This window comes from Uloborus diversus, chromosome 3 (assembly GCF_026930045.1).
Source record: "Uloborus diversus isolate 005 chromosome 3, Udiv.v.3.1, whole genome shotgun sequence".
Lineage (NCBI taxonomy): Eukaryota > Metazoa > Arthropoda > Arachnida > Araneae > Uloboridae > Uloborus > Uloborus diversus.
In genome coordinates, this window is record NC_072733.1 from 168,835,325 (window position 1) to 168,858,632 (window position 23,308).

Sequence of the window (23,308 nt, forward strand, 5' to 3'; positions counted from 1 at the left end):
TTATGAAAATTAATTCCAGTAAATAAATTTTCTATTTTTGTTTTCTTTCTTTGAAAAAACATAATACTAAAATCAATAATAGATTTGAATATCTTGTGAGGAATAAATACATAATTGTTAAAAAACAAGTCCTGCTCACATTTGTTTAGAAAACAAGTAATGGTGCCTTCTTTCTCTATAGGCCTCCCATGGGGTACATTTTATCCTACCCTATCAGTATTGCACTAACAGCACAGAGTGGTTGCTGACTCCCCTGAATAAAAGATAGAATTCTCTGACAGAGCTTTTCTAAAATTTTGAGAAAAGGTCAATATGAAAGAATGAATTGAACTCGAATAGCAATTCGATGTTGACTTATAGGGGTTCTAGCAAAATGTGTGTCAAGCTAGAAAGCTTTTCAACCATTCAAGTTAGCATTGGGCAGACCATAAGAAAAATAAATGTCGAGTTACCTGGATTATCAGTGTGTCCAGTTACTGAAGTTTCACTGTATTTAAACTGGAATATATATATATATATATATAATGTTTATAAATCATTTATAGAAAATAAAAAGTGGCTTAAAAGAACATACTGCCCTTGATAAAACGAATGCAGCAGTTGAAAGAGGTTTCAAGAAAAAGAAAGCGTATTTTAAATAAAAAGTAGTTACCAATCTCACAGTCATAATATAAACAACTAACTATAAATGTAAACCATACAGCTTGCTGATCAGCTGTCATCTAATATTAGCTATTCCTTTTTGGGAGCTAGTAAAGCAACCATAAAATTAGGGAGGTGACAGGCAAATATATTAAAAAGAAAACAAAACATCTGAAAAAATTACTACTGAAGTGTAAAATAAAAATACCTGTCATTTCTACAAATGTCAGGTTATTAGGATCCATTTATGATCATAGAAACACTCAAGATAACACACACTTTTAGGGTCAAATGAGATTGTTGCCAATCCTTAATTATAAAAATTTTGGGCAGTGGTAACCATTTTAAACTCATACCCAATAAATTGCTATGTTAAACCAAATCCAAGTTTCAGTTTGATATTGCATTAGATTAATGAATCAAGTTAAAAAGCTCCGAGCTGGTATTTATAGGATTTTTAATACCATGGGTCTGTCCAGGATTTTTCACAGGGTCCGCTTTTTGTGAAAAATGAAATAATTTTGTGAAAAATGAATTAATTTTGTGAAAAATCAAATAATTTCGCAAAAAAAAGAAAATTTTTTTTGTCAAAATGAAATTTTAGAATTGAGAGATGGCACAAACTGCGTCATTTAAACTTTAAGTTGAGTGTTTTCCTCTGCTATATCGAGAATATCATTCTGGAGTGTTTTTCTAGTAATTGGCTGGGGGGGGGGGCGGCATCGCTCTTTCAAGTACCAATATTTATCTACCATTCTACATTGTGTTAAATTATGCTAGAAATATTTCTGTACAGTACTTAAAATAATTGTAACAAAAAAAAAAAAAAAATCAGACAAGGGGGTTCAGCATTTAACTTTTTGATCCAAGACACTCTTAAAAAGCACAGAATTTCGTTTAAAACTTATAATTTCCATGATTTTAACAAAAATAAAAAGTGATTTTATTTGTTTACCTCTTAACAAAGCATACTAAACATCGAAAATTTGAAAAATTGGATTCCCATAGCGGATGCAAAGAGATTGCAATTCTCAAAGTGAAGGCATCAAAAATATTAAAACGGCTTGTACAAGAAATATTTTTGATAAAATTTTAAAATTGCAGTTTAGATTACTATGATAAACATATCATTTCTGTGGACACAGTTGAAGCAAAAAAAAAAAAAAAAAAACAGATTAAACCATCGATTCAGCATTTAAATTTTTGACTCATAAAAGAAAATGGAATTTTGCTTTAAAAACTTGAAATGAGAGTTTTAACGAAAATAAAGAGACTTTTTATTTATTTGCATCATAATAAAGCGAAGTTAGCTTGAAAAAAGAACAAAATATGATTCTCATATCGGATGTTAAAAGATTGCATGTTTCAAAATGTAGACATCTAAAGAAAAAAAAAACGGTAATTAAAAGAGTTTATTTAAAGTTAATCATCCTTGTTAGCATCGAAAAATCAAACCCATATAATTTTCTCCCAAAATAACAGTTAAAAATCGCACCTCACCGTAAAAACGCAAATATTGACAAGCTGGTGAAATTATGAGAAGCGAGACAGATGCTAAGTGGTGATAATTTTGAAGTTGGTAACCTTATCTAAAGCGATCATATTTTTTTCTCCACCCTTACTATCCTTTTGCAGTTCTAGGTTCATTTTGCTGATATATATTATTATTGTTTTATTAAATCATGAGCGGGGGGGGGGGGGGAGAAAAGTGCTTACCAACCCCTTTTCAGAAAAGTTTACAACAACACCGCTGCTAATTAGCTGTGATAAAACAAACAAAATTATTTAAAACCAAACTTATTCTCAACCAGCTTAATTTCTTTCTAAGAAACAAACAGGCATTATATTTATTTAGCAGTAGCAATTATTTATCGCTTGCAGGAACATCGCAAGAGTGAGTGCCGATTTTTTTTTTTTTTGCAAAATTAGCAGATTTTGAATAAGTTGATCCCTCTAATTTGACTTCAAAAGAGGTTCCAAAAATTATCGGTTTTATGCATGGAAATATGCCTTATTTTGCTTTCAGATTTGCTCTTTCAATAAATAACTGGTGAAAGATCCGATCTTGTTTATCAGAATTTTGTTAAGGGTCCGTTTTGTTTGATCGGGATTTTGTGAAAGGTCCGTTTTGGTTGATCGGATTTTTGTGAAGGGTCCGTTAACGGACCCAAATATCCTCTGGCCAGACCTCTGAATACTTTGTATAAACTGCCTAATTATAAATTAGAATTAGATGAAAAGTTTTAATTTCTATGTTGCCCTAAGTTTAACAATAATTTTTAGTATGCATAAATTGTTGTCGGAAAATTTCGAATTTCACGATATTTTATTTTTATTGTTTATTATTAATTAATTTAATTAATTATTTACAATTTAAAAAAATCTTGAGTATTTAAATGTTTACATTTAAGTTCAAACACCAATGTATTTCAATATTTAAATTTTCTTTGATGCAATTAATAACTTAGTTTGTAATATTGTGATCAACTTTTTTTTATTTATCAAAATAGGAGGCAGGGGGGGGGGGCAGAATCCCTCAAAGTCCCCTAAAGATTTTCATTTTATATGTTAGCACACATATTAATGATCATTAAAAAAATATATAAATTATTTTAATTTAGACCATGCCAAAATTTTAAAATTTTGACTATCATTTTTTTATTGAAAATATTTAAAATTTTTCAGTTTGTTAATTTTTTTTCAATTGCTGGATATAAATTTATATTTTTTACATATTTTTTTCTGAAATACTTGAAATCTTAATATATAATATGAAAATTTCCAAAATTTTTTTATCTTTAGTTATTGAGAAATAATTTTTTTTGCAAACAGCTGCTGTTCATTCTCAGAGAACTAACTGTAAATGACAACTAACGCAAAATCGCAAAACTTTGAAGGGCAAAAAAATAAAAACTATTTTTAATAGAGAAGAAGTACTTTAGGAGGTTACTTAGGATTATGAAAAGTAGAAGTATACAAAGTTTCATTGGAATCTGAGATGGTGGGTGTTGGGGTGTGGTTGAACTGACATGGGAATGACCCTAGCTCATAAACATCTTTCGTCCATAACTAAAAACACTTGTGCAATTCTTAGGTACATGTTAGGGAGAAATGAAGGTCTAACTATTTGCACCTTTATTGTTTAACCTGATTGGACTAACACACTCCAAATTAACATTAATGTGAAAAAATGAGATGAATTATTATGTGAAAGAAGTATAAAGAACTAAAATGTTTTTGGAAAGTGGAAATCAATAATGCAGCAGATTCAAAAAAAAAGTCAAACGTACACTTGCAAATGGTTTAAATTCAACGACAATTTTAAAAGTTGAAGAGATCAATCACTCTAATTTTCCAACTTAGTTTGTAAACACAAGCTTTTCAACTTCGAGTCCAGCGACCTGCTTATGCAACATTCACACTGCGTCCGCACAACCGTCACCGCAGTATACTTTTCTCCCTAAAACCAGTTTTCGGCCGGCGTTGCCATGACAGCAAGCCATATTGTACGGGACCCTTCGACGGGATGAGAAGCCAGATATCTGACGTCTGTAGAGCTGAGCGTCCCATTTCATTGGTCTCCATGAGATGAGGGTGCTCTCTCTATTGGGCAAGAGACTGACATGTGCCTATTTCGCGTCCGCAAAGTATGAATGCTTCTCTCTTTTCGGAATTTATTCTGTCCGCTTTACGTGGCAAACGTGATGTGCGGACGCTGTTTGAATTACGCTTTAGCGAGTGTTTGATGCTGAATGTCGCCAAAGCATGCTTCTTTCATGAATCAGAAAATCAAGCATAAAAATTAATATTTGTGGAAAGGAAAAACTGAATTTAAGTAAGAAAGGACATTTCACAGTATTTAGCTGTTACGAACTCTACACTTTATAAGTGTTTTTTAGCCTCCTACTCATGATTAGTACAAATATTAAAGTTAAACTTTTTGTAAATTTATGGTCCTATGTCTGGGACCGTGTTAAGCATTCGCCAATGCGCCAAATATGATAAAATCGTAAAATCGGCGAACAAAATGCGAATTTATTGGCAAACAGAAAATTCTCTAAAATATACACAGAGGAAAAAAAAAAATCTCCCTTCAGAAGTCGATCTAGATAAAAATGAAGTCCGTTCACAAAATTTGGACCCCTGAAAACGGACCCGTCACAAAATTCCGACCCTTAAAAACGAATCTTTCACAAAACTCCCAGACTAGCAATCACTGAAAGTTGTTTTATCCTCGGAACAACTCAGAGCACATTGAGGTGCGCGTTAGCATCGGATCGGAGCATTACCGTCCATCAGATCGGAGGAAGGATGACGTTTGCTTCTCGCATGTTTGCGTCACTGTACTTGCGCCTCTCGCTGATTGGATATCAAGTGCGCAGCGTGGCTACCGAGTAGAAAGTGTTGGCGGATGCCTTGTTGAATGGCGCGTTTGTTTCATTGTGTTCGATGTCTGAAACATTGGAATAAGATAGGAATGCAGTCTTTACTTCGTTAAAAAGCTTTTATTTCTACTCTTAACTTTATTGAAGAATGATAAATATCACTTGAAGTTGTTTTTAGCCATTTTTTCCTTTGAAAAATTACAAATGATTTGGAAAATGTACCTAATTTGCATTTTTTTTCTCACCAAATTCCTAAAAATGGACAAAAATTCCTGGATATACCCCTGCCCTTATCCTCAAAAAATTGTCAAAAAATTAAGTTATACTTCACTTTCTGATTAAATATTTCTGCAGACAAAAATATATTTAAAATGAGTAAAAGTTAATCTTTGACTAAAACTTTTGAAATTTGGCTAACACTTTAAAAGTTTGGCGAATTTACTGGCGAACGATTCGAAAGCCTTAGCACGATCCCTGTATGTGTAATGTCATAGCATTAAAAAAGGTTAGATTTGTTTTGAATTCTTAAAAATTTAGAAAGATATATAGCATGTTACAGTCTCTACTCTCAAAAGACAGAAATTTTTGCTTAAACTATCTCCAAATTTTCTGTGAAAGTAATAACTAATTATACCTAATGAAATTTTTTTACTATGTCTCAGTTTATAATACATTTGAGCAGCAAAATAATTATTAAAAAGGCGAAAATTTTTTTTAAAAAGTAATTATTTACTAAAGAAATGCACATTTATGAACATGTTACGGACCACATATTTGTTACATTTGGTATTGTTTGAATTATTGTTTACGGAATCTAAAGAACAGGAGTTCCATTGTTCAATAGTTTCAATGATCCTTTTCAAACAAATTTAAGGTGGGGCTACTACTGAAACTGAATACTGTTTGGATTAATAGTACCACCAAGTGATTATGAAAGAGTGTAAAAACTGTTGGATGGTAATGATGCAAAATGTCAGGGACATTAAAACTGATTCACTAAAATTTCAAAATTGCAATCAAACAAAAAATAAATTTTGTTTTGAGTTGTATTGTGTGAGGCAATTATGAAGAAATTTTTTCAAGGCATTTTTTAGTTTTACTTGTAGTATAGTTAGATCACAAAAGACAAACATTGAGTCGAGGGACAGTGGATGGTAATGACTTTTTAGTATATCTTTTGAGTCTCAACAAAAATAGGTATTGTCTATCACTGTTAAATCCATGTTATTTTGTTTGGTAGATGGTGACAAATAGAATTAAAAAAAAAAAAAAAAATTAAAGATTTATGAGGTTGAAGCGAACATGGATTGGAAAATTCCACATTTCTAGAGAATGACCCACATGTATATAGGGTGAATTTTAAACTCTTAGGCAAGTTATTAAAAGGTGTTATAGGGGAGGATAAGAAGCAAGAATCATAATGAAAGTATGATCACAAATACAATGCTGATGTGCTACATGCATGCAAAGCCAGAAAATGATGGATGCAAAAGAGGTCTCAAATTTATTATACAATAACAATTTTACACAACATTTGAGGTCTTAAGATAGTTCAAAAGTGATTGATGAAATTCACGGCATGCAGCTCGATTACATGTATCGCAATCACAAAGCACTCTCTGTTGCAAAAACGAGACACTTTGAAAGACTTTCATCAGTTGCTGCGCCTTTGTTGTGATGCATGTATTAGAGCTGCTACAGGCCGTAACTTTTAACAACTGCTAAAATATTTCTTAAAAACTCAAATGTTGGGTAAAATCATCTTTGTGTAAAAAATTTGTGACCTGTTTTGTATCTATTAGTTTTTGGCTTTGTGTGCATGTAGTACGTCAGCGACCATAAGTTCCTTAGGATTCTTTACTTCTTATCCTCCCCTCTCACACCCCCTTAGATTTTTGCGCAAGAGCTTGAATTCACTTTGTAAGCATACATGCATATTAGCGTATATACTCGTGTATACATATATGTACTGGTGTACACTAGGGTGGATCGAAAAAAATGAAATTTCGAATCTTAATTTGGAATACCCACCAAAAGCTGTGCATGTGTAAGAACATTACACATGTAAAATATTATCAAATTTGAACAACACCTTGAGGGTTCTACCAAGGCTTGAATTTCTCCAAAAATAGGAAAAAAGGTCAATTTTCCAAAATTTTAATGAAAATAATAAGGTTCAAAATTTTTGTTCTAATACCATTAAAATGTTTCCTTTTAACACGCTTTTCATGTATCTTCAAAATTATTTACATTCTTTGCAGTATTAGGTTCGCACACAAGTTCGTAAAATTTCATGAAATTTCCAAAAACTTACTTTTTTCAAGCCTTTTAGCACATTGCAATATTTTTTCTTTTAAAGCCCATTTTTTTTTTTTTTTTTGCAATGACTGTGCAGAATGCAGTTTTAAATGAAAATGAAATTATACTTTATTATATTAACAGCCCAGCACCTACGACAAGGAGCGTAATTGCTTCAAACTGGACCAGTGGTAAATTGTCGCACCTGTCTTGCAATTTACCTATTGGTCCTGCGAAAATTCACATGGACCAGCAGCTTCACCATCAAGTAATGTCAACAGGTGACGCAAAGGCTGCTCGTACGCATTTTGCAGATTAACCATGGGATAATTTTAGTCCAATTAGACCTAAGGTCCAATTTTATTCTCTATGGCTGCACTTGCACCGTTCTTTTTTCTGGTATTCGTGGCCACGCCATCACAGCCAAAAGCTAAAAGATATTTACGGCTTAAACAAATTTTAGTACAAAAATCACATTCTATGGTATCTTATCTCCAACCTTTTATTTTTGTCATAGTTTTATCTTTTCGGCAATCGAAAAATGTACTTTTCAAACCCTTTCACTTCTAGTTTGCAGATTTTGAAGAGAAGCACGTACTTTGTCTGTGACACCTGTGACACCTCTGTTGCTGTCTTCGAATTTTATTCCTATCAGCGACTTTAGAGCGATAATTATTTGACACAGTACCAAAATCCTGTAATGTTTCTGAAGCAATTGCTGCAACACATCGCACATCTGTCAGAAATGCCGTACTGTTAGCACACTCTTGATAACGTTGGCAGAGAAAGCCTCATTTGTTCCACTTTTGAAGTGACATCAACACCAAAAAATGTTGATGGCTCTGTTGGCGGGAGTATAGCTGTTGCAAATTTTTCTCCTTCTGGAATTGAAACAAAACTTTGTTGTTCCTCATCAGTGTTATTACGGCATCTCGTTATGCAAGTGAAAATCTGAAAAAATTATTGATCCTGTCATTCAACGAAATGCCTATTTTTGCCACCCGGTAAATATTCTATTAACAGTGATCATTGTTGAACGAAGTACATTAGAGAACTGGCTTTGCGAAAATTTTAAAGGCCAGGCAAGTGGCTTTTGTTCATGAAGAAATGAGAGAATTCTATAATTTAAGGATTAACTTTAATGCATCAGACTACTCTGATGTTATCAACTGGCAAGAATGTGAAATAACTGCCACCTTTCTCCTATTTTAGTTGGCATATCTAATGAAAGTCTTCAACAATAGATTGAAAACACCAACGCCAGTTTTGCGTTCGTTTAGTTCTCCTGTCACACTCAGGTGGTGGAATGCTGTGCTAATATGGTGACAGAAGCTTCTTTGTGATTAGTCAATCGGCAAGAGATGGCTTCATAAGAGCAAAAATCAAATCTCAAAGTATCATGTCATCGTTTGAATCAAATGATTTCAAAGAGGTTTCATGAATGGATGTGACGAACTGATTATTTTCTGTGACTTTAACTAACTGATACTTTTCAAGTCCCTCATTTTGTGAAACATTGATGCTTATATGTCAGAGCGACTGTGTGTGAGTAAATATACATTCTTTGTAATCAATGCACTTCTATGTTTTTTTAGTTAATACAACTAAATCATTTTGATAGTTTACTTCTAATGTAAAATGAGCGAAAATTTTATACTTAATACATGTGGCTCGGCAGATGGAAAAGGTAGAATGGAACTCGAAATGCAGTCACCTGTTTTTAGTGGATGCTGGGCTGTTAATGTAATAAAGTTTAACTTCACTTCTGTTTAAAACTGCATTCTGTACAGGCGTTGCAAAAAAGAAAACTGGACTTTAAAAGAAAAAATATTGCAATGTGAAAAAAAGCTTTATAAAGTCAGTTTTTGGTTAATTTCGCAAAACTTAACGGCTTATGTACGAACTAAATGGTGCAAAGACTGTAAATAATTGAGAAGATGCATGAAAAGAGTGTTCAAAGGAAACATTTTAACCGTATCATAACAAAAATTTTAAACACTAGTATTTTCATAAAAATTTTGGAAAATTGACCTTTTTTTTTCTATTTTCGGAGGAATTCAAGCCTTGGTAGGACCCTCAAAGTTAATAATATTTTACATGTGTCTTGTACTTACACATGCACAGCTTTTAGCAGGTATTCCAAATTAAAATTCAAAATATCGTTTTTTTGGATCCACCCTAGTATACACACTTAAATGTACGCATATACATCTATACAGGTATATGCTCGTGTTTACACGTAAACGTACGTATAATACTCGTATTACGTATGAGTAGACACATACAAAAAGACACTGGATGTATCCACGAATTAACTCGTGTATACCTGTATATGTATGTAGGGGAAAGTGGGGTAAAACCGGCAGGAGCAAACCGGGTACCCCCTTCTAGCCCTTGTAAGCGCTGCGATCATGTGAACAAGAGAGGATTTACCTTCCACCTTAATGAAAAAGCAGTGGTCATTAAATTAGAATGCACAAGACTCGCTTCTTTAGTTCCTGTAAAAAAAATTCTGTTTGAGTGGTTTTTGCTTAAAATTTTTGAACAAAACTCGACCGATTATACTACAATCCTGTTTCTGCAACAGTAAAGGCATATAGCTCTCTTTGTACAACATTTAATTACATTCATTATCATTCTAAGTAATTGTTTGTAGCATTCTGTATAGTCATATGACGGCATTTTTAATGAAAGCTGTATGTGCTGGGCAAAATCGTGTACTAATCCCATACAGTGAGAGCAAGATGCAGCCGAAAGAGGACAAGAGAAAAGGAAAAACTCATTTTGACTGGCTCCCCATACAAGCTTCATCTTCAGGCAACATTAGAAGAAAAGAAAAAGAAAAATGATGGAAAGATGACCAAAGATGGACGGAAGAAAAAACCCGAAAGAAAGATAAACAAACCAAAGAAAAGGCAACATTATTAAGATGCCAAAAAGGAACAGACAGAAAATAAGTGTCTAAGAAAAAAACCCAGAGTAGCAAATGAGGGTTGAGTCCAGTGAAGAGAAGGATAATTCTGCATGCGTTTACTGCAATGAGCTTTATTGCAACTCCAAGGGATGGATCCAATGCATCCAATGTCGTCATGGGCTTCATGAAAGCTGCTCTGGGGTCGAAGAGAAGAGAACTATTTTACTTGCGACTGGTGTCAATAGGCCTTATATTGCAGCAAAACATTAAAAGTAAAGACATTTAAATTTACTGTCAACTCATCAATATGATTCTTTTATACTTATTCTAGTATGTTACGACAATAGTTAACATATGTCACTAAATAAAACTAGAATTTTGCGAAAACATTTAAAAAAGTTTATTTTCCTATAGCAATAACATGTCTACTCAGTTTTACCCCACTAGTGGGGCAAAACTGGGTAAAATTACTTTTTTTACAAAAAAATTAATAAAAATTAAAAAAAAAACACTTATGGTTTTGAAACTGTGGTTGCATTAATAGATAAGCAGTGTATACTTTAACAAAATTTTGTTCCTTTATGCTAAAAACTGTGATTTCTGGAAGCCTGCAAACCTTAGGGTCCCGACTTTACCCCACTTTCCCCTATGTATGTCATACATATGTGCGTATATTCATCTACTATACACATATATACTCATGTAACGCACGTATATACTCTAGATACAAGTGCATACACGCATCTGATTTTCGTTTATACGCGTATATACTCGTATATAGACATGACATGTATATACTTGTGTAGACACTCCTGTAGGTAATCACGTGTGCATGCTTATATACTTGTGTATACGCGTATATACCTGAGTAGGCACGTGCATGCATCTGATGTATACATGTATCTACTTATATATGAACGCGTTTACTCATGTTTACATGACACATATATACTCGTGTATACCCACATATACTCATGCATATACTTGTAACTATAAAAATAACAGAAATATATAAATATTAGGGTTATTTGTAACGGTTTTGCATCTATGTTTAACTATGACCACTTTCCCCCACCCCATGGGGTAAAGTGGTTATAAATACATAGGGAAATGAAAGTGTTATAAAACTACGTAAATTCAACCCCCCCCCTAAAATTCAATGTACCGTGCTCTTTAATAATGCAATGTAAAATATCAACAAAAAAGTTAATGTGTTTAAAGAATTTATTGTATTTTTTATCCACCTCTAAGTTGAAAACCTACAATTTTATGACCACTTTACCCCACCAGACCCTAATATCTCCCGACACCCTCTTAAACCAGAAAAACAAGTCCTCTCTCTACATTTAAGATGCATTTAAAAAACTTCAGATGTTACCAATTTCATACATCCAATTATTTTAAGTTATTTTTCATATTTTCATACATTCACTATGGCCGTGCTACCTCTTCCATTGGTTTATAGTGGTACCCCCATTACTGAAGCTCTGCCCACTCGCCTGACCAGAATAGTACGGTGCAAATAGACCAAAAAAAGGGCTAACCTCAACATCCAAAGTAAAAGTTTCCCTCCATCTCCAAATTGTTCTATACAGTTCACATATTGTTTGGTAAAAAGTTATACTGTTTTCAGCGTCGGGTTTCGGGGGGGGGGGAGAAGAAGTTGGTAAATTAGTAGTTTTTATCAGTTTTTTCGAAATATTTAGAAAACTATGGTGTTTAGCATGAAAAGTGCAATATACAAAATAATCTACACTAAATTTCAAACAAAATGATCCTAAACATTTTTTTGTTAAGTGAACGGTTGCAGAGTTATGGCAGGTGAAAAATAGAAATTTTTCGTATTTTTTTTTTAGATTTTTCGGAAAAAATATTCATTATCACTCGGGAAACTAATTTTTTGTATGAGGAGTGTTTTGTAAAAGCAAATTGCGATCTATAGGGCCGGTGGTATGTTTGTGATAAGCCCTTGAAGGAACGACAACCTAACCACCTACTCAAGGGGCTCTACTTTAAACGGAAATAAGCATTCATGTACCGTGGCTATATAAATGTGCGTGGCATTGTCTAGAAACAAACTTTCTCTAGACAATGCCACGATAAAAATGAATATACTTTAAACATAGATGATTTTTTAAATTATAAAAATTCATAACAATTATGATTTATAGTTATATTATTTTTAATGATAACATTTTTATAAGTGCAGCTTTTGAAGTTTTTTCTTTAGAAAATGGCATTTTTGCCTGTATATTGCAACCACATTTTATTGTTGTATATTTTTGACGTTCGTAAACTGAGTTCAGTACTAATATTTAAAAAAAATTTAGAACGTCGAATGCGACATATTGTGATGTAAATTATTCACCAGTATTCAGTCCTCTTCAAGCATACAACTCCCTTTTCTAGATCTTCGTCTATAATATTAGTGACCCTGTTATTACTTCCTAGACCTGAGCAATTACTGAACATGTTTGAGCAGTTTAGACCACTACTTCTGCACTCCCAGTTACAGAAGCATTCGGCTTTGTAAACACGCACTATGAGGGAAAGTAATTCCCAGGGAGCTGGAGAACGCATTGTTATTATTGGTCTCAGGTATTCACCAATCTTCTTCCACCCCCACTGGAGGTAAATTCTTTTTCTCTTGTGCTTCTTCTAACGTTGTTTTGTCTTACTTTAATGAATGTATGGGTTGCTTTGCAATAGCCTGCAAGTAACACTGGTAGCAGAAGTTATCTAGATCTTCAGTATTATTTGCTCCAAACATCGCAAGAAAGAAATACTTTCCTGCGTCAGCCACTGCACTGGGGTCAGCTTTGGGATCGTTAAAGACTTAGATGCTTCGTACGAAGAGCGTTGTTGGCTTACACTTTCCTATACGGAGAAATGTTTCCCTTCTTGTAGAAAGATGGTACATTGACACATCCTGTGAAGGCGTATATTGCAAAGAGTACACCCTTCATATCTCCAATGCTTCGCCGAATGTCCGAAACAGTGCATACCTTCTCCTGCTGATTGCCTTTCTTTGGTACCACCATTTTCAATTTGTTTTCTGATGCTGTGTGAACATTCAACAAGAATATTAAGTCCATGTCATCATCGATCACACAAGCTTCAACTCCATCCTTAGCTTTATCAATCGCTGTTAAAACTATTAATAAGTCAGCATCACCTGATGCTTGATGAACATTGCAACCGTCTCTTTGCAAGTACATTGTCAGGAGAGAAATAAGGCCCATTTTGTTCTTAGTGTTAGCTAGAAATTCACTTTGGTTGACAGTTACATCGATTGAGTCTTCAACTTTGACTTCAATGTTAGTGGTAGAATTGTACATTCATCTTTTGTGGTTCTTTGCTCGTATTCATCAAAAACAAGTTGCTGGCCTATAATGAGCAATTACGTAAGTTATGTATTGATTGCAAATCTGTCTGAAGGTAGCTGGGAAACGTCAGAAAACATGATGAAGAAGGTGCTCTTCATCAATGATGTAGGACACTTTTTCTAAATCTGGGGTGACTGATGATTGATTTGAATCTGGAACCAAAACAGACACCACTGAAGATTTGCTCCCCATCCTTATCAAGCCAGATTCGTCGAACAAGGATGGAGGATATGCACATAATTCAAATTAAAATACAGTCGAGCCCGCTTATTAGAATATCCCGTTTAATATAATACATTTTCAATGTACCAAACCAAAGTAATGTGTTATTTTTATCCCGGTTTTTGGAAGATCCCGCTTATTAGAATATTTTTTCGTGGCAAAATGGCTATTTACTTAAGCGGATTCGAAAGTATTTCTTAATGTCTCTTATATTTTCTTACAGTGCACACCATCCGATATGAGAGTATTAGGCATGTGGACTCAAGCAAAATTTTCTGAAGGCAATGTGAAATTTTCTGAAACTATGAGGAAGCTCGACCTTTCCCCCTCCCCAGTAAAAACTCTTCAAATATGCATACAAAAATCATTTAAATCATTGCTAAAAATTATTTTAAAAGTTTTTTTTTAAATAATTTTTCAGTTTTAAAATGTGTTGTCCACCCAAAATTTTCGGAAATTTCTGAAATTTCGGATCAAAAACACCCCTGGTATTACGGTTCACGCATGCAGTGGTGTTGTTAATTGTCATAGACTTGGTAATAGAGGCTAGAGACTGAACAGCTAACTTTCTTTTCAAGTGTATCTCTGAATGTTTTGTTCTCAATCTTTTTTAAAGCTAAGTCTAACTTTTAAAGCTCAAGTCTAACTTCAAGTGCTTTATCACAGTTCACGCAAATTGCAGAAAACCGGTTCCCGTTCTCAGTATTTCTACGTTTCTAACCCCATGTGGTGCCTCTTAGTTTCTTTTAGACTAGAATACAACTATACAATATTACTTTTTAATAAAATTGTTTAATTATTTCTGTTTATGTAGTAGTTAGAATTTCAGTTTCCAAAAAAATCTTAAAAATGTGAAAATTTTCTGCTTTTACATCCGCCGTAACTCTGGAACCGTTCATTAACAAAATAATGCTTAACACCATTTTGTTCGTAATTTAGTGTAGATTATTTTGTATATTGCACTTTTTGCGATAAACGCCATAGTTTTTTAAATATTTCCAAAAAAACTGATAAAAACTACTAATTTACCAACTTCTTCCCCCCCTCCCTCAAAACTCTACCCTGAAAACGGTGTAACTTTTTACCAAACAATATGTAGACAGTATACAACAATTTGGGGTTGACGAAAAACTTTTACTTTGGATGTTGAGGTTTATATCTAATTGCACTGTACTAAGAAGTGAGCTTTAGATGGACATGTCTAATTGTACCTACATTCTTAGAAATGGTTATCTTTTAATAGTATGGACTTTGATTTTTAGTGTGTGGGAAAAGTGGTCAATTACTGGATGACACTGATCATTTACTGAACACATAAGTGGTCAATAACTATTATAGAAAATAATTTGAATTGTGGTAAATAAAAGAGGGAAAGGATTAATTATTGTTAATTCTAATATATTTATTGATACATAAAAAAATTTTCTATATCTTTTCTATGATTTTATCAGGAAAACTAAATAGAACTAGTAGAAACTTCCACTAAATTAGTCAATACTAACACTGGTCAATTACTTCCAGCTCACCCTAATGAAGTTAAAGTTGATACTAAAAATGAAATGCTGAAACTTATTAAAATTTGGATGTTTCAAGTTTGACGTTTGAACTGTTGTAATCGCTGTGCTGGTACTTTAGCATCTGATTCAAAATAACTTCATGTTTATTTTGTTATATTTTACTTAAAGCTTATTGTATAACTGTTTTACTATTACAACTCCAATTTTAATTTTTTCAGGCCTTTATGGTTGATATTCATGATGATGGAGTCTCTGTAGCATTTGAAAATGAGTGAGTTAAGTTTGAACTTCTATTATGCTTCTATTACGAAAATGTTCGCTTGAAAAGGATTAATTTAAGAAATATTTGGGGAAAAAAAATCAAAGCATTTTTAGTTAATTTCCTCTTAGCTTGAATTAATTCTTTTGGAAGAAAAATATATTTCTTAATGTTTCATAATTCCTATACAATTATTAGCAAAGTAGATATGAATTGTAATGTTTCTTCCTTTTAATTGTGTCAAATTTCTTTCCATTGAGTTTTCGGAAAATGTTAAAGCTGGGCTGCATAGTTTTTTCAAAAGGATTGTAGTTTCAACCGGACAACACTCATTTTATCCATGCCACTGGTTTAAGCTAGAGTGCCCTGAAAACAGTGACGACAGCAGCGGTGATTTTCCTCTCCAGGCAAGCGCAGCTTCAACTTTCGTCCAGACGATGGGAGAATAATTTTGACCGTCTGGCTGAACCAAATCCATTTGGTGACAAAGTGTGAATCGTTATCGCGGTTTTGACAAGAAATGCAATTTCCATCTCTGAAGTTACGAAAAATTATTTTGAACAAAAAAGAATTTCTACAAAAACATTTAGCATGGGCTTCTGGGTTTCTCTCTGTTCTTGGTTTTCACTTATCTGCTTTAACATTTTGGCTAAGGAATATATAAATTCAAAAATAACTAACATAAATCATTCTGAGACATGAAAAGGAAGTACAAATATTGTTAAATATTGTTCACCTCTTTTCTACTATGTTCAGAGTTATAGAGACCTCAAAGAAAAAAGGTTATAATTCAGTGAAAAGAACTAAGGTATCATAAATAAATGGTGCTCTCTGAGCTTTAAAGTTTGGACTCTTGTGGTTATGTTTTTTATTGACTCTTTCATTTTAATTGCAAAATTAAAAATTTAATACTGCAATACGAAAGATACCAAGTCCTTTTTTTACATACAGTACAATCTCGAAAATCCGAGTTAATTGGGGCTCATGTCACCTTGGATTACTGAAAACTCGTATTATCTGGAAATTCTTCCAGATTGAAAATTTGACACTATTCGGACAACATAAGAGGGACACGTTTTACTTCCTTGTGCAAAGAAAAAGAAATATTTTCTTCACGGAAATTTTACTCAAATTTCAACATAAACTTACGTTTTAATTGCGTCTAAAGGAATTATGATTTTAGTTTTTCATGATATCAGAGCGTATTTATGTGCGCAATTTTAAGCAACCAAAACATGCATTTTGACTGCACCGATACCATTTCGTCGAGTTTTCTGTATCTATCAGAGTGCGAATGTACGAGATGTATCTTGCATAACACAAAAACGGTTAGTTGTGAAAAATTTCCTTTTTGAAACTCATGTGGCGTCTAGGTGTGTACTTACTTTTTATTGCAATCAGATACTCCAAAAAGGATGTTAACACGTTTTTATCAAAAATCAATGTCAATTTTGCGTATCACGTTATTATCTCCAAGGCATCTTTGAATACATCAATTGTAGTCGTAATACATATCTTTTAATCGAATATTTCGTGTCTCTGAGTTTTTGAAACAAACTTCTCAATGTCTGTTTCTTATTTTCTGTTGAAAGTTAATTAGTTTTAAAGAAGAAAAATTTTCTATTTTCAGATTTTAATGAAAATATTTTTTGAGCGACTAAAAAATTAAATTAAAAATATGAATGAAACACCTTGGATTAAGATAAACCTCGAACTTTCGAGACTCGGATTTCTGAGACTCGACTGTAATTGAAATTTCACTATCCTTTTACGCAGCCTTTTATACTCTATTCGGTATAAAGCATTAAGATTTCAATGAACAAATTTTCCTTTTATAAGCTCATAAATAACAATCAAATCCAGAAATAAAAATCATCAGAAAAGAAGAATTTCAATTTATTTCTGCTATGTACAACTTTTACGAAAATAAGAGTTGAAAAATGCCAAAACGAACAGTTAACAATAAATAATTGAATTTTACTGTGCTAATAGGCTTGAAGTGAGTATTCTTGCTAAAATAATTCATTTATAGTTTTTCATTGCACAAATACAGACAATTTCTTAAAAAAATAAACAATTCACTTCCAATAATTATCACGTGTACTTAAAAGAAATTTTTTTTTGAAGAAATAAGGAAAAAATAAAAATTATATTGTCACACACACACACACACACAGCTGAATGTTACCACTGGGTAACTGCAAATTTGCATAAAATTGAATGTTTCAATTTTGTCAACTTTTTGAGTTCGAAAGACGACATTGTATTTCTAATTAAATAAAATTTAGAAATGGTGGTTTAATAACATTTAAATCAACTTTTCATATTCTACAAAACTCGTGAAAAGATACTAATTTCTTGAGTTTTCCTAGAAACAGTATGAAAAACACTCAGTTGATGTTATTTACTTATACCACACACTACAATATGAATAATTTGAATTAATTTTAAGTATTAGCATTGAGCAATATTTATTGTCTTTGAGTTTCACATTTTTTCTGCTTTTTTTTATGATTTCTGTGTATGAACAATAAAAATATGCTACAGTTTCAATTTTCTCTGTTAGGAACCATAAATAGTAAGCAACTTCAGAAAAGAAACTTAAAATAATTTCCATAACAACTCATTTTATTTTTTTTTACAAACAAGACATTTTATTCTCAGATAAATATTTCATTTGGTAAAAATATTACGGGAGGAAACCCATTTACAAGGCAAAACTAACTTCTAAATGTCTGAAAACCAAACGTTCCTGGAGCAAAACATGGTTGTCGCAAAGGTTAGGGAAGCCAAAAAGTCCACCAACACTATCCAAATCCTATATCCTAAGATTAGTGCCAGTTAAATCATTCAAGGTGATTCGAGTAATCATTCAAGGCACACTAGTTTAAACTGGCCAAAACTATATTTAACTATCAAAGAACTGGCTGAAACTAAATTATATGAAAATACACTTCTAATTTGTATCTACAGTGAAATCCCGTTACAATGAACTTCAAGGGACCGGAATTTTTTTTCGTTGTAACGGAATATTCGTTGCTATGGAATTGTCTTAAAACTTTCTTTATTTTTGTAAACTTTTTGTAATTTTGCAAATATGAACTCTAATATAATTAAATGTGCAACATTGACCGTTACTAACGATCTAAAATATAAATAAACACATATATGTTCTGAAAAAAAGAGAAAAATATTGCACACTGAACTTGTATTCATTGAGGGATTTTGCCCCCTCCCTATTGCTTATAGATTGAAGGCTAAGTGGGGTACTAGAGAAGAGCTGTAAACATCTTCATTTCTACATACAAAGCGATTTTTCGATATCATTCCCACCCTAAAACTGGAGACAGGGAAGGGGCAGAAAGGGGAACAGTAAAAGGTCGAAATGTCACCCACCTGCTTTTAGATGCATCAATAGAGGCAGGGTTGCAAACTGCTCCGCATCTTGCGAAGTTGCTCTGCAAAAATAGAGAAACTCCGCAGCTCAGCAAAAAAGTTATATTGCTCCACATTTCTTGACTTGGCGTTTTTAAGCATGACATAGTGCTTAAAGCTGTTTATGATTTTTATGCTCATGCCTAAAATGATTATCAAAGCTCAAAAACAATTTTAGAAAAGTAGTTTTAGTTTTTTTATTGAATTTTATGCAAAATTTCAAAATGCTCCTCAAAATCCCCTCAGATGCTCCTCAACTTGTTTCTCCAAGGTTGACAACCTTGTAGTGGCTGTTTTCAATTCTGAGGCTTTCACTAATCATATAATATAACTTATGCAGCAGCGTAAATTGCCCAGTTTTGTATTGCGGATTACGCCAATGTTTCGGATTGGGAACAACAAAGTTTGTTTGCTTATGGAATCTACATTTTTGTTGGAAATTATTATCGGTCATGTTTTGTCATCAAAAGGATCTTTATTTATTGTTACTCTAGAATATCAAAACAGTTAAAGCATTTTTTAAAAAATTTATAAATCTTTCAATCTGTATGCGTGAAAATCGGTAAAAAAGCACATTTTTGTAAATTTTTGTAGAAAACAGTAATTGCAAATTAGAAGTAGTTTCTCTTTCAATACTTCAGGTTTATTTTTTTCCAATAAATATAAAAAAAAGTTAAGTCCTCACAAGCAAAACTTTATTTTTTACGATTTTTTTAAATTGATATTCTCAATTAGGAATTTTGGCGCTTAAAAGTTAATGGAAAATTCCTCACCTCAGTGACAGACCTTATCAGTGTTATTATTTCTGAGCTGAAAATAAATGATGGATGGGAAATACATCAATATTAGGCATTTTACCAAAATTATAAAGTACCAGTATAGTCTCAAATTTACTAAATACTACTTTTTAATACACATTTGAACTAAAAGGATGACTAAAAATTAAACCGTACTTTAACTAAGAGAGCTTAATATTAGATTCCCACTAACCATTAAAATAGCTCATTATTTGCACAATCAACAAAATAGCTAACTTTGATATTAAATTGGCCCCAATTTTTAAACATTTAAAGTTTTTTTAATTTTTTTTTTTTTTTAAATTCTGTGAACAAAGCATTTTTATTATATTTTTTATTTATGAGTAATATAATTGGAACTTAGCTGAACCATTGTTTATGGTTACTTCTAGTAGGTAACACTTTCATGTAAGAATGAAAAAAAAGAAAGCAAAAGGTTTTGAAATTGAAAAATATTTGTCTTTAAAAGTTACATTTTCTGGAGAATGACCCTTATGTGTTTAAATTTTTAGCTGGCAGCCACAAACAAAGTTTCCCTTTCGACGAGTTAGATTACCTCCAGCATTAAAAGAAGAAGATAAAAAAGATTATGCTGAAAATCAAGAAGTGGAGGTAAACTCTTTGTTTTTCAAAATCTTACTTTTAAAACAAATAAATGATATTTTGGTACTTTTCATGTCTTATATAAATAGTAAATTTTAGTCTCATAATTAATTGGCCAGTTTTGAATGAAGTATCTAATTAGACACTGAGTATTGTGCTTGAGCCCTGTTATAGAACCAATTCCATCTTATCCTGCAAAATCTTACTTTAAATGACTAACACATTTTGCAGTACAACTTTCAGATGATAGTTGAATTGTTAAAACATGTTAAATATTTTTTGGAATCACAAAACTTACTTGTGTTTTCATTTTGCCACTCAGGGTTGACCTTGATGTTTGCCGGGGGAAGTGCTTGGAAATGGAGCTTCTATACACAGGATTACTAAGTGTGTGATGTAAAACTGTTTTGTTGAGTAGCATTTTGTCTGAAGCACCCTAGAAAATAATTTAAAATAATGCTAAGTTCGTTTGTTTCAGTGTTGAGACCTCTTAACTCTATAAAGGGGGATTGTGTAACATTATTACGTTGTGTGTCTGTAACAGCATAAATATAAAAATTACCAATCAACCTGAGTGGCAGTTCCGATCTGGAGTTAATCTTGATTTGTTTTGCTTTTAGAGAGCCTGACTCGTGTTACTTACTCTGCAGTGAGTTTTGTTTTGAAACATGGATTTGCTTCTCATTTGTTTTTATAGTAGTGGCTTGTTAAAATCATGGGATGTCCTTTTGTGCTAGAGTTACATTGCTTTTAGCGAGATAACAGGAACTCGTTTTGTGAACTGTACTGCCGTGAGCAGGTTAACTGCTATATCTGCATAAATCAGTTTTCGAGATATTTGAAGAAAAAAAAATGTGTTTTGGTTTCAATGTTAACAATAGGAAAATGTTGGAATTATACTTCATTTGTGCTTTTTTTTCCAGCAGAAACAAGCTTGTACAGTAAAACTAATGCAGAATAGTTGACAAAAAGGAAAAAAAAAATGAAAACTGAAAAATTTGGTTATTGCCCTTTACTTGACAAAACATGACTTATCAGGATTAATTTATTGGTTATCTTTTCACTATAAGCTCATTTATTTTGCATCGAAAAAGGGTTCCTTGGAACTCCTAATTACATATTTTTTCAGTAATCTGCAATTTTGTGCAGTTATACCCTGTTGTTTCTTATTTTAATTTGTTACTAGATTTAGCGTATTTCGTTTTATTGATCAAAAGCTTTAAATCTAGCTATCAGATAAATTTTAAGACTTTATTTCAGCATCCATGATTGATATTTTGATAGTGTGTTTGCTATCAAGATGGTCTTTATATTATTTAAACAAATATGTTTGGAATGGGAAGCCACATTGGTGTATAAAGAAAACAACATACCTATTTCTCCAGAAAACATTTTATCCTAAGTCACAATTCAATTTAACATAATGCTGGTTCCCTTCTTTTTGTTCAGATTTTTAATTTGAACATCAGTTAACTAAAAGCTTTTTATCCATTTAAAGCACTACAGTCTGACTGTTTTTTAACAAGATAACATTTTTAATTTCATGCCATTCATGCTGGCTCTAAAGAAAAAATAGTTAAATGTCTTTGGAAAATTTCTCACAATAGCAGCTTTTTGTCCATTAACAGAAAGTTTTATCCTGCAGAGCCCTATAAAGCAGGTTCGGCTTCATCAACTTTATAATTGTAGCATAAACATTCTAATTTTTAATAACTTTATTGTTCTGTTTTTTTTTTTTTTTAATTCCTAAAGCTATTTGTCCACAAAAAAGGATATATTAATTTAAATGACTCCCAAATTGGTGTCCGTGACCGAATCTTACTGTTACGGAATTAAAAATTGTCCGCTTAAGAGTGTCCATATTTGAAAGGATGGCCATTAAAAAAAGTTTTACTGTAAATACTCTTTTCAAATTGAAGAATTTAGTAAAAAAAAACAATATTCAACGCTGGAGGATGCGACATATTTGCAAGACAAAACTTCCATTATTTTTTGCCAAACTACTCAATAATTGGTACATTTTCCTGATTGCACTTAAATTCTTTTTACTCAACACTGAAAAAAAAAAAAAAACTAGCATACTCTAGCATATTGTCATGCATTGTCAGACCCTTGATCAAAAATAATTTAATTTCAGTACAATCCAGACTGTGAAGATGTGAAGAGAATCAAAAGATTAAAATACGGCATGTGCCTTCATCACCATTAACTGTGTCTTCCAATTCCATATTTGAGCCATCAAACTCACCATTGATTGAATTGCCATTATTCTGTCATCAACTTAATTCATTGCAACTTCATTTGTGATAAAGTTTTGGCTCTTTAAAAAAAAAAAAAGATTTGCAATGGTTTTTTCCAGAGTGTCCTATCAAAAATAATAACACTGATGCCATATAACAGCGGTCGGCAACTCGCTGATCTCAACTCCATTTTCAAGTCGATTGCAGCGAAGCGACGTTTTGGGTTCAAACGTTACTTTTGAAGAAAAAAAATGTGTTAACTTTTAAGTCAAAATTTACATTGAAGAACTTTCAAAACTTTTTATAATCTCTACAAGTATCAAAATTTTTAATATGAAACAAAAATTCTGTTTTTTATTCTTGAAATAAAGAAACAACTCAAAATTCGCTATGGATTTTCTAATATACCTTGCTACAAACGCCTAAAAAATATTCAAGTCAGAACACATTGTTTTGAAGAGGATTTTACACATTTTATTTAAAAAATCGTAAAACGCACACATAAAGATCATTCTCTCAAGTCAGCTGTCTCATTATGTTCTCGGTGTGAGCTTAAAGTACATATTGACATTGCAAATTAGTTTCAGTCTTTTGAAAAGCAATTGTAACT

At 32.3% G+C, this 23,308-nt stretch overlaps 1 protein-coding gene across 2 annotated transcripts in view; it reads left to right on the forward strand.

Annotated features, from left to right (window-relative positions):
* LOC129219268 (fragile X messenger ribonucleoprotein 1 homolog) overlaps nt 1-23,308 on the forward strand; it is a 106,538-nt gene that overhangs the window by 16,900 nt on the left and 66,330 nt on the right. For both annotated transcript variants that reach the window (XM_054853598.1, XM_054853599.1), the window contains exons 2-3: nt 15,583-15,635; nt 20,368-20,467. In XM_054853598.1, coding sequence (XP_054709573.1) covers nt 15,583-15,635; nt 20,368-20,467 — 153 coding nt within the window. The remainder of the gene's footprint in view (nt 1-15,582; nt 15,636-20,367; nt 20,468-23,308) is intronic.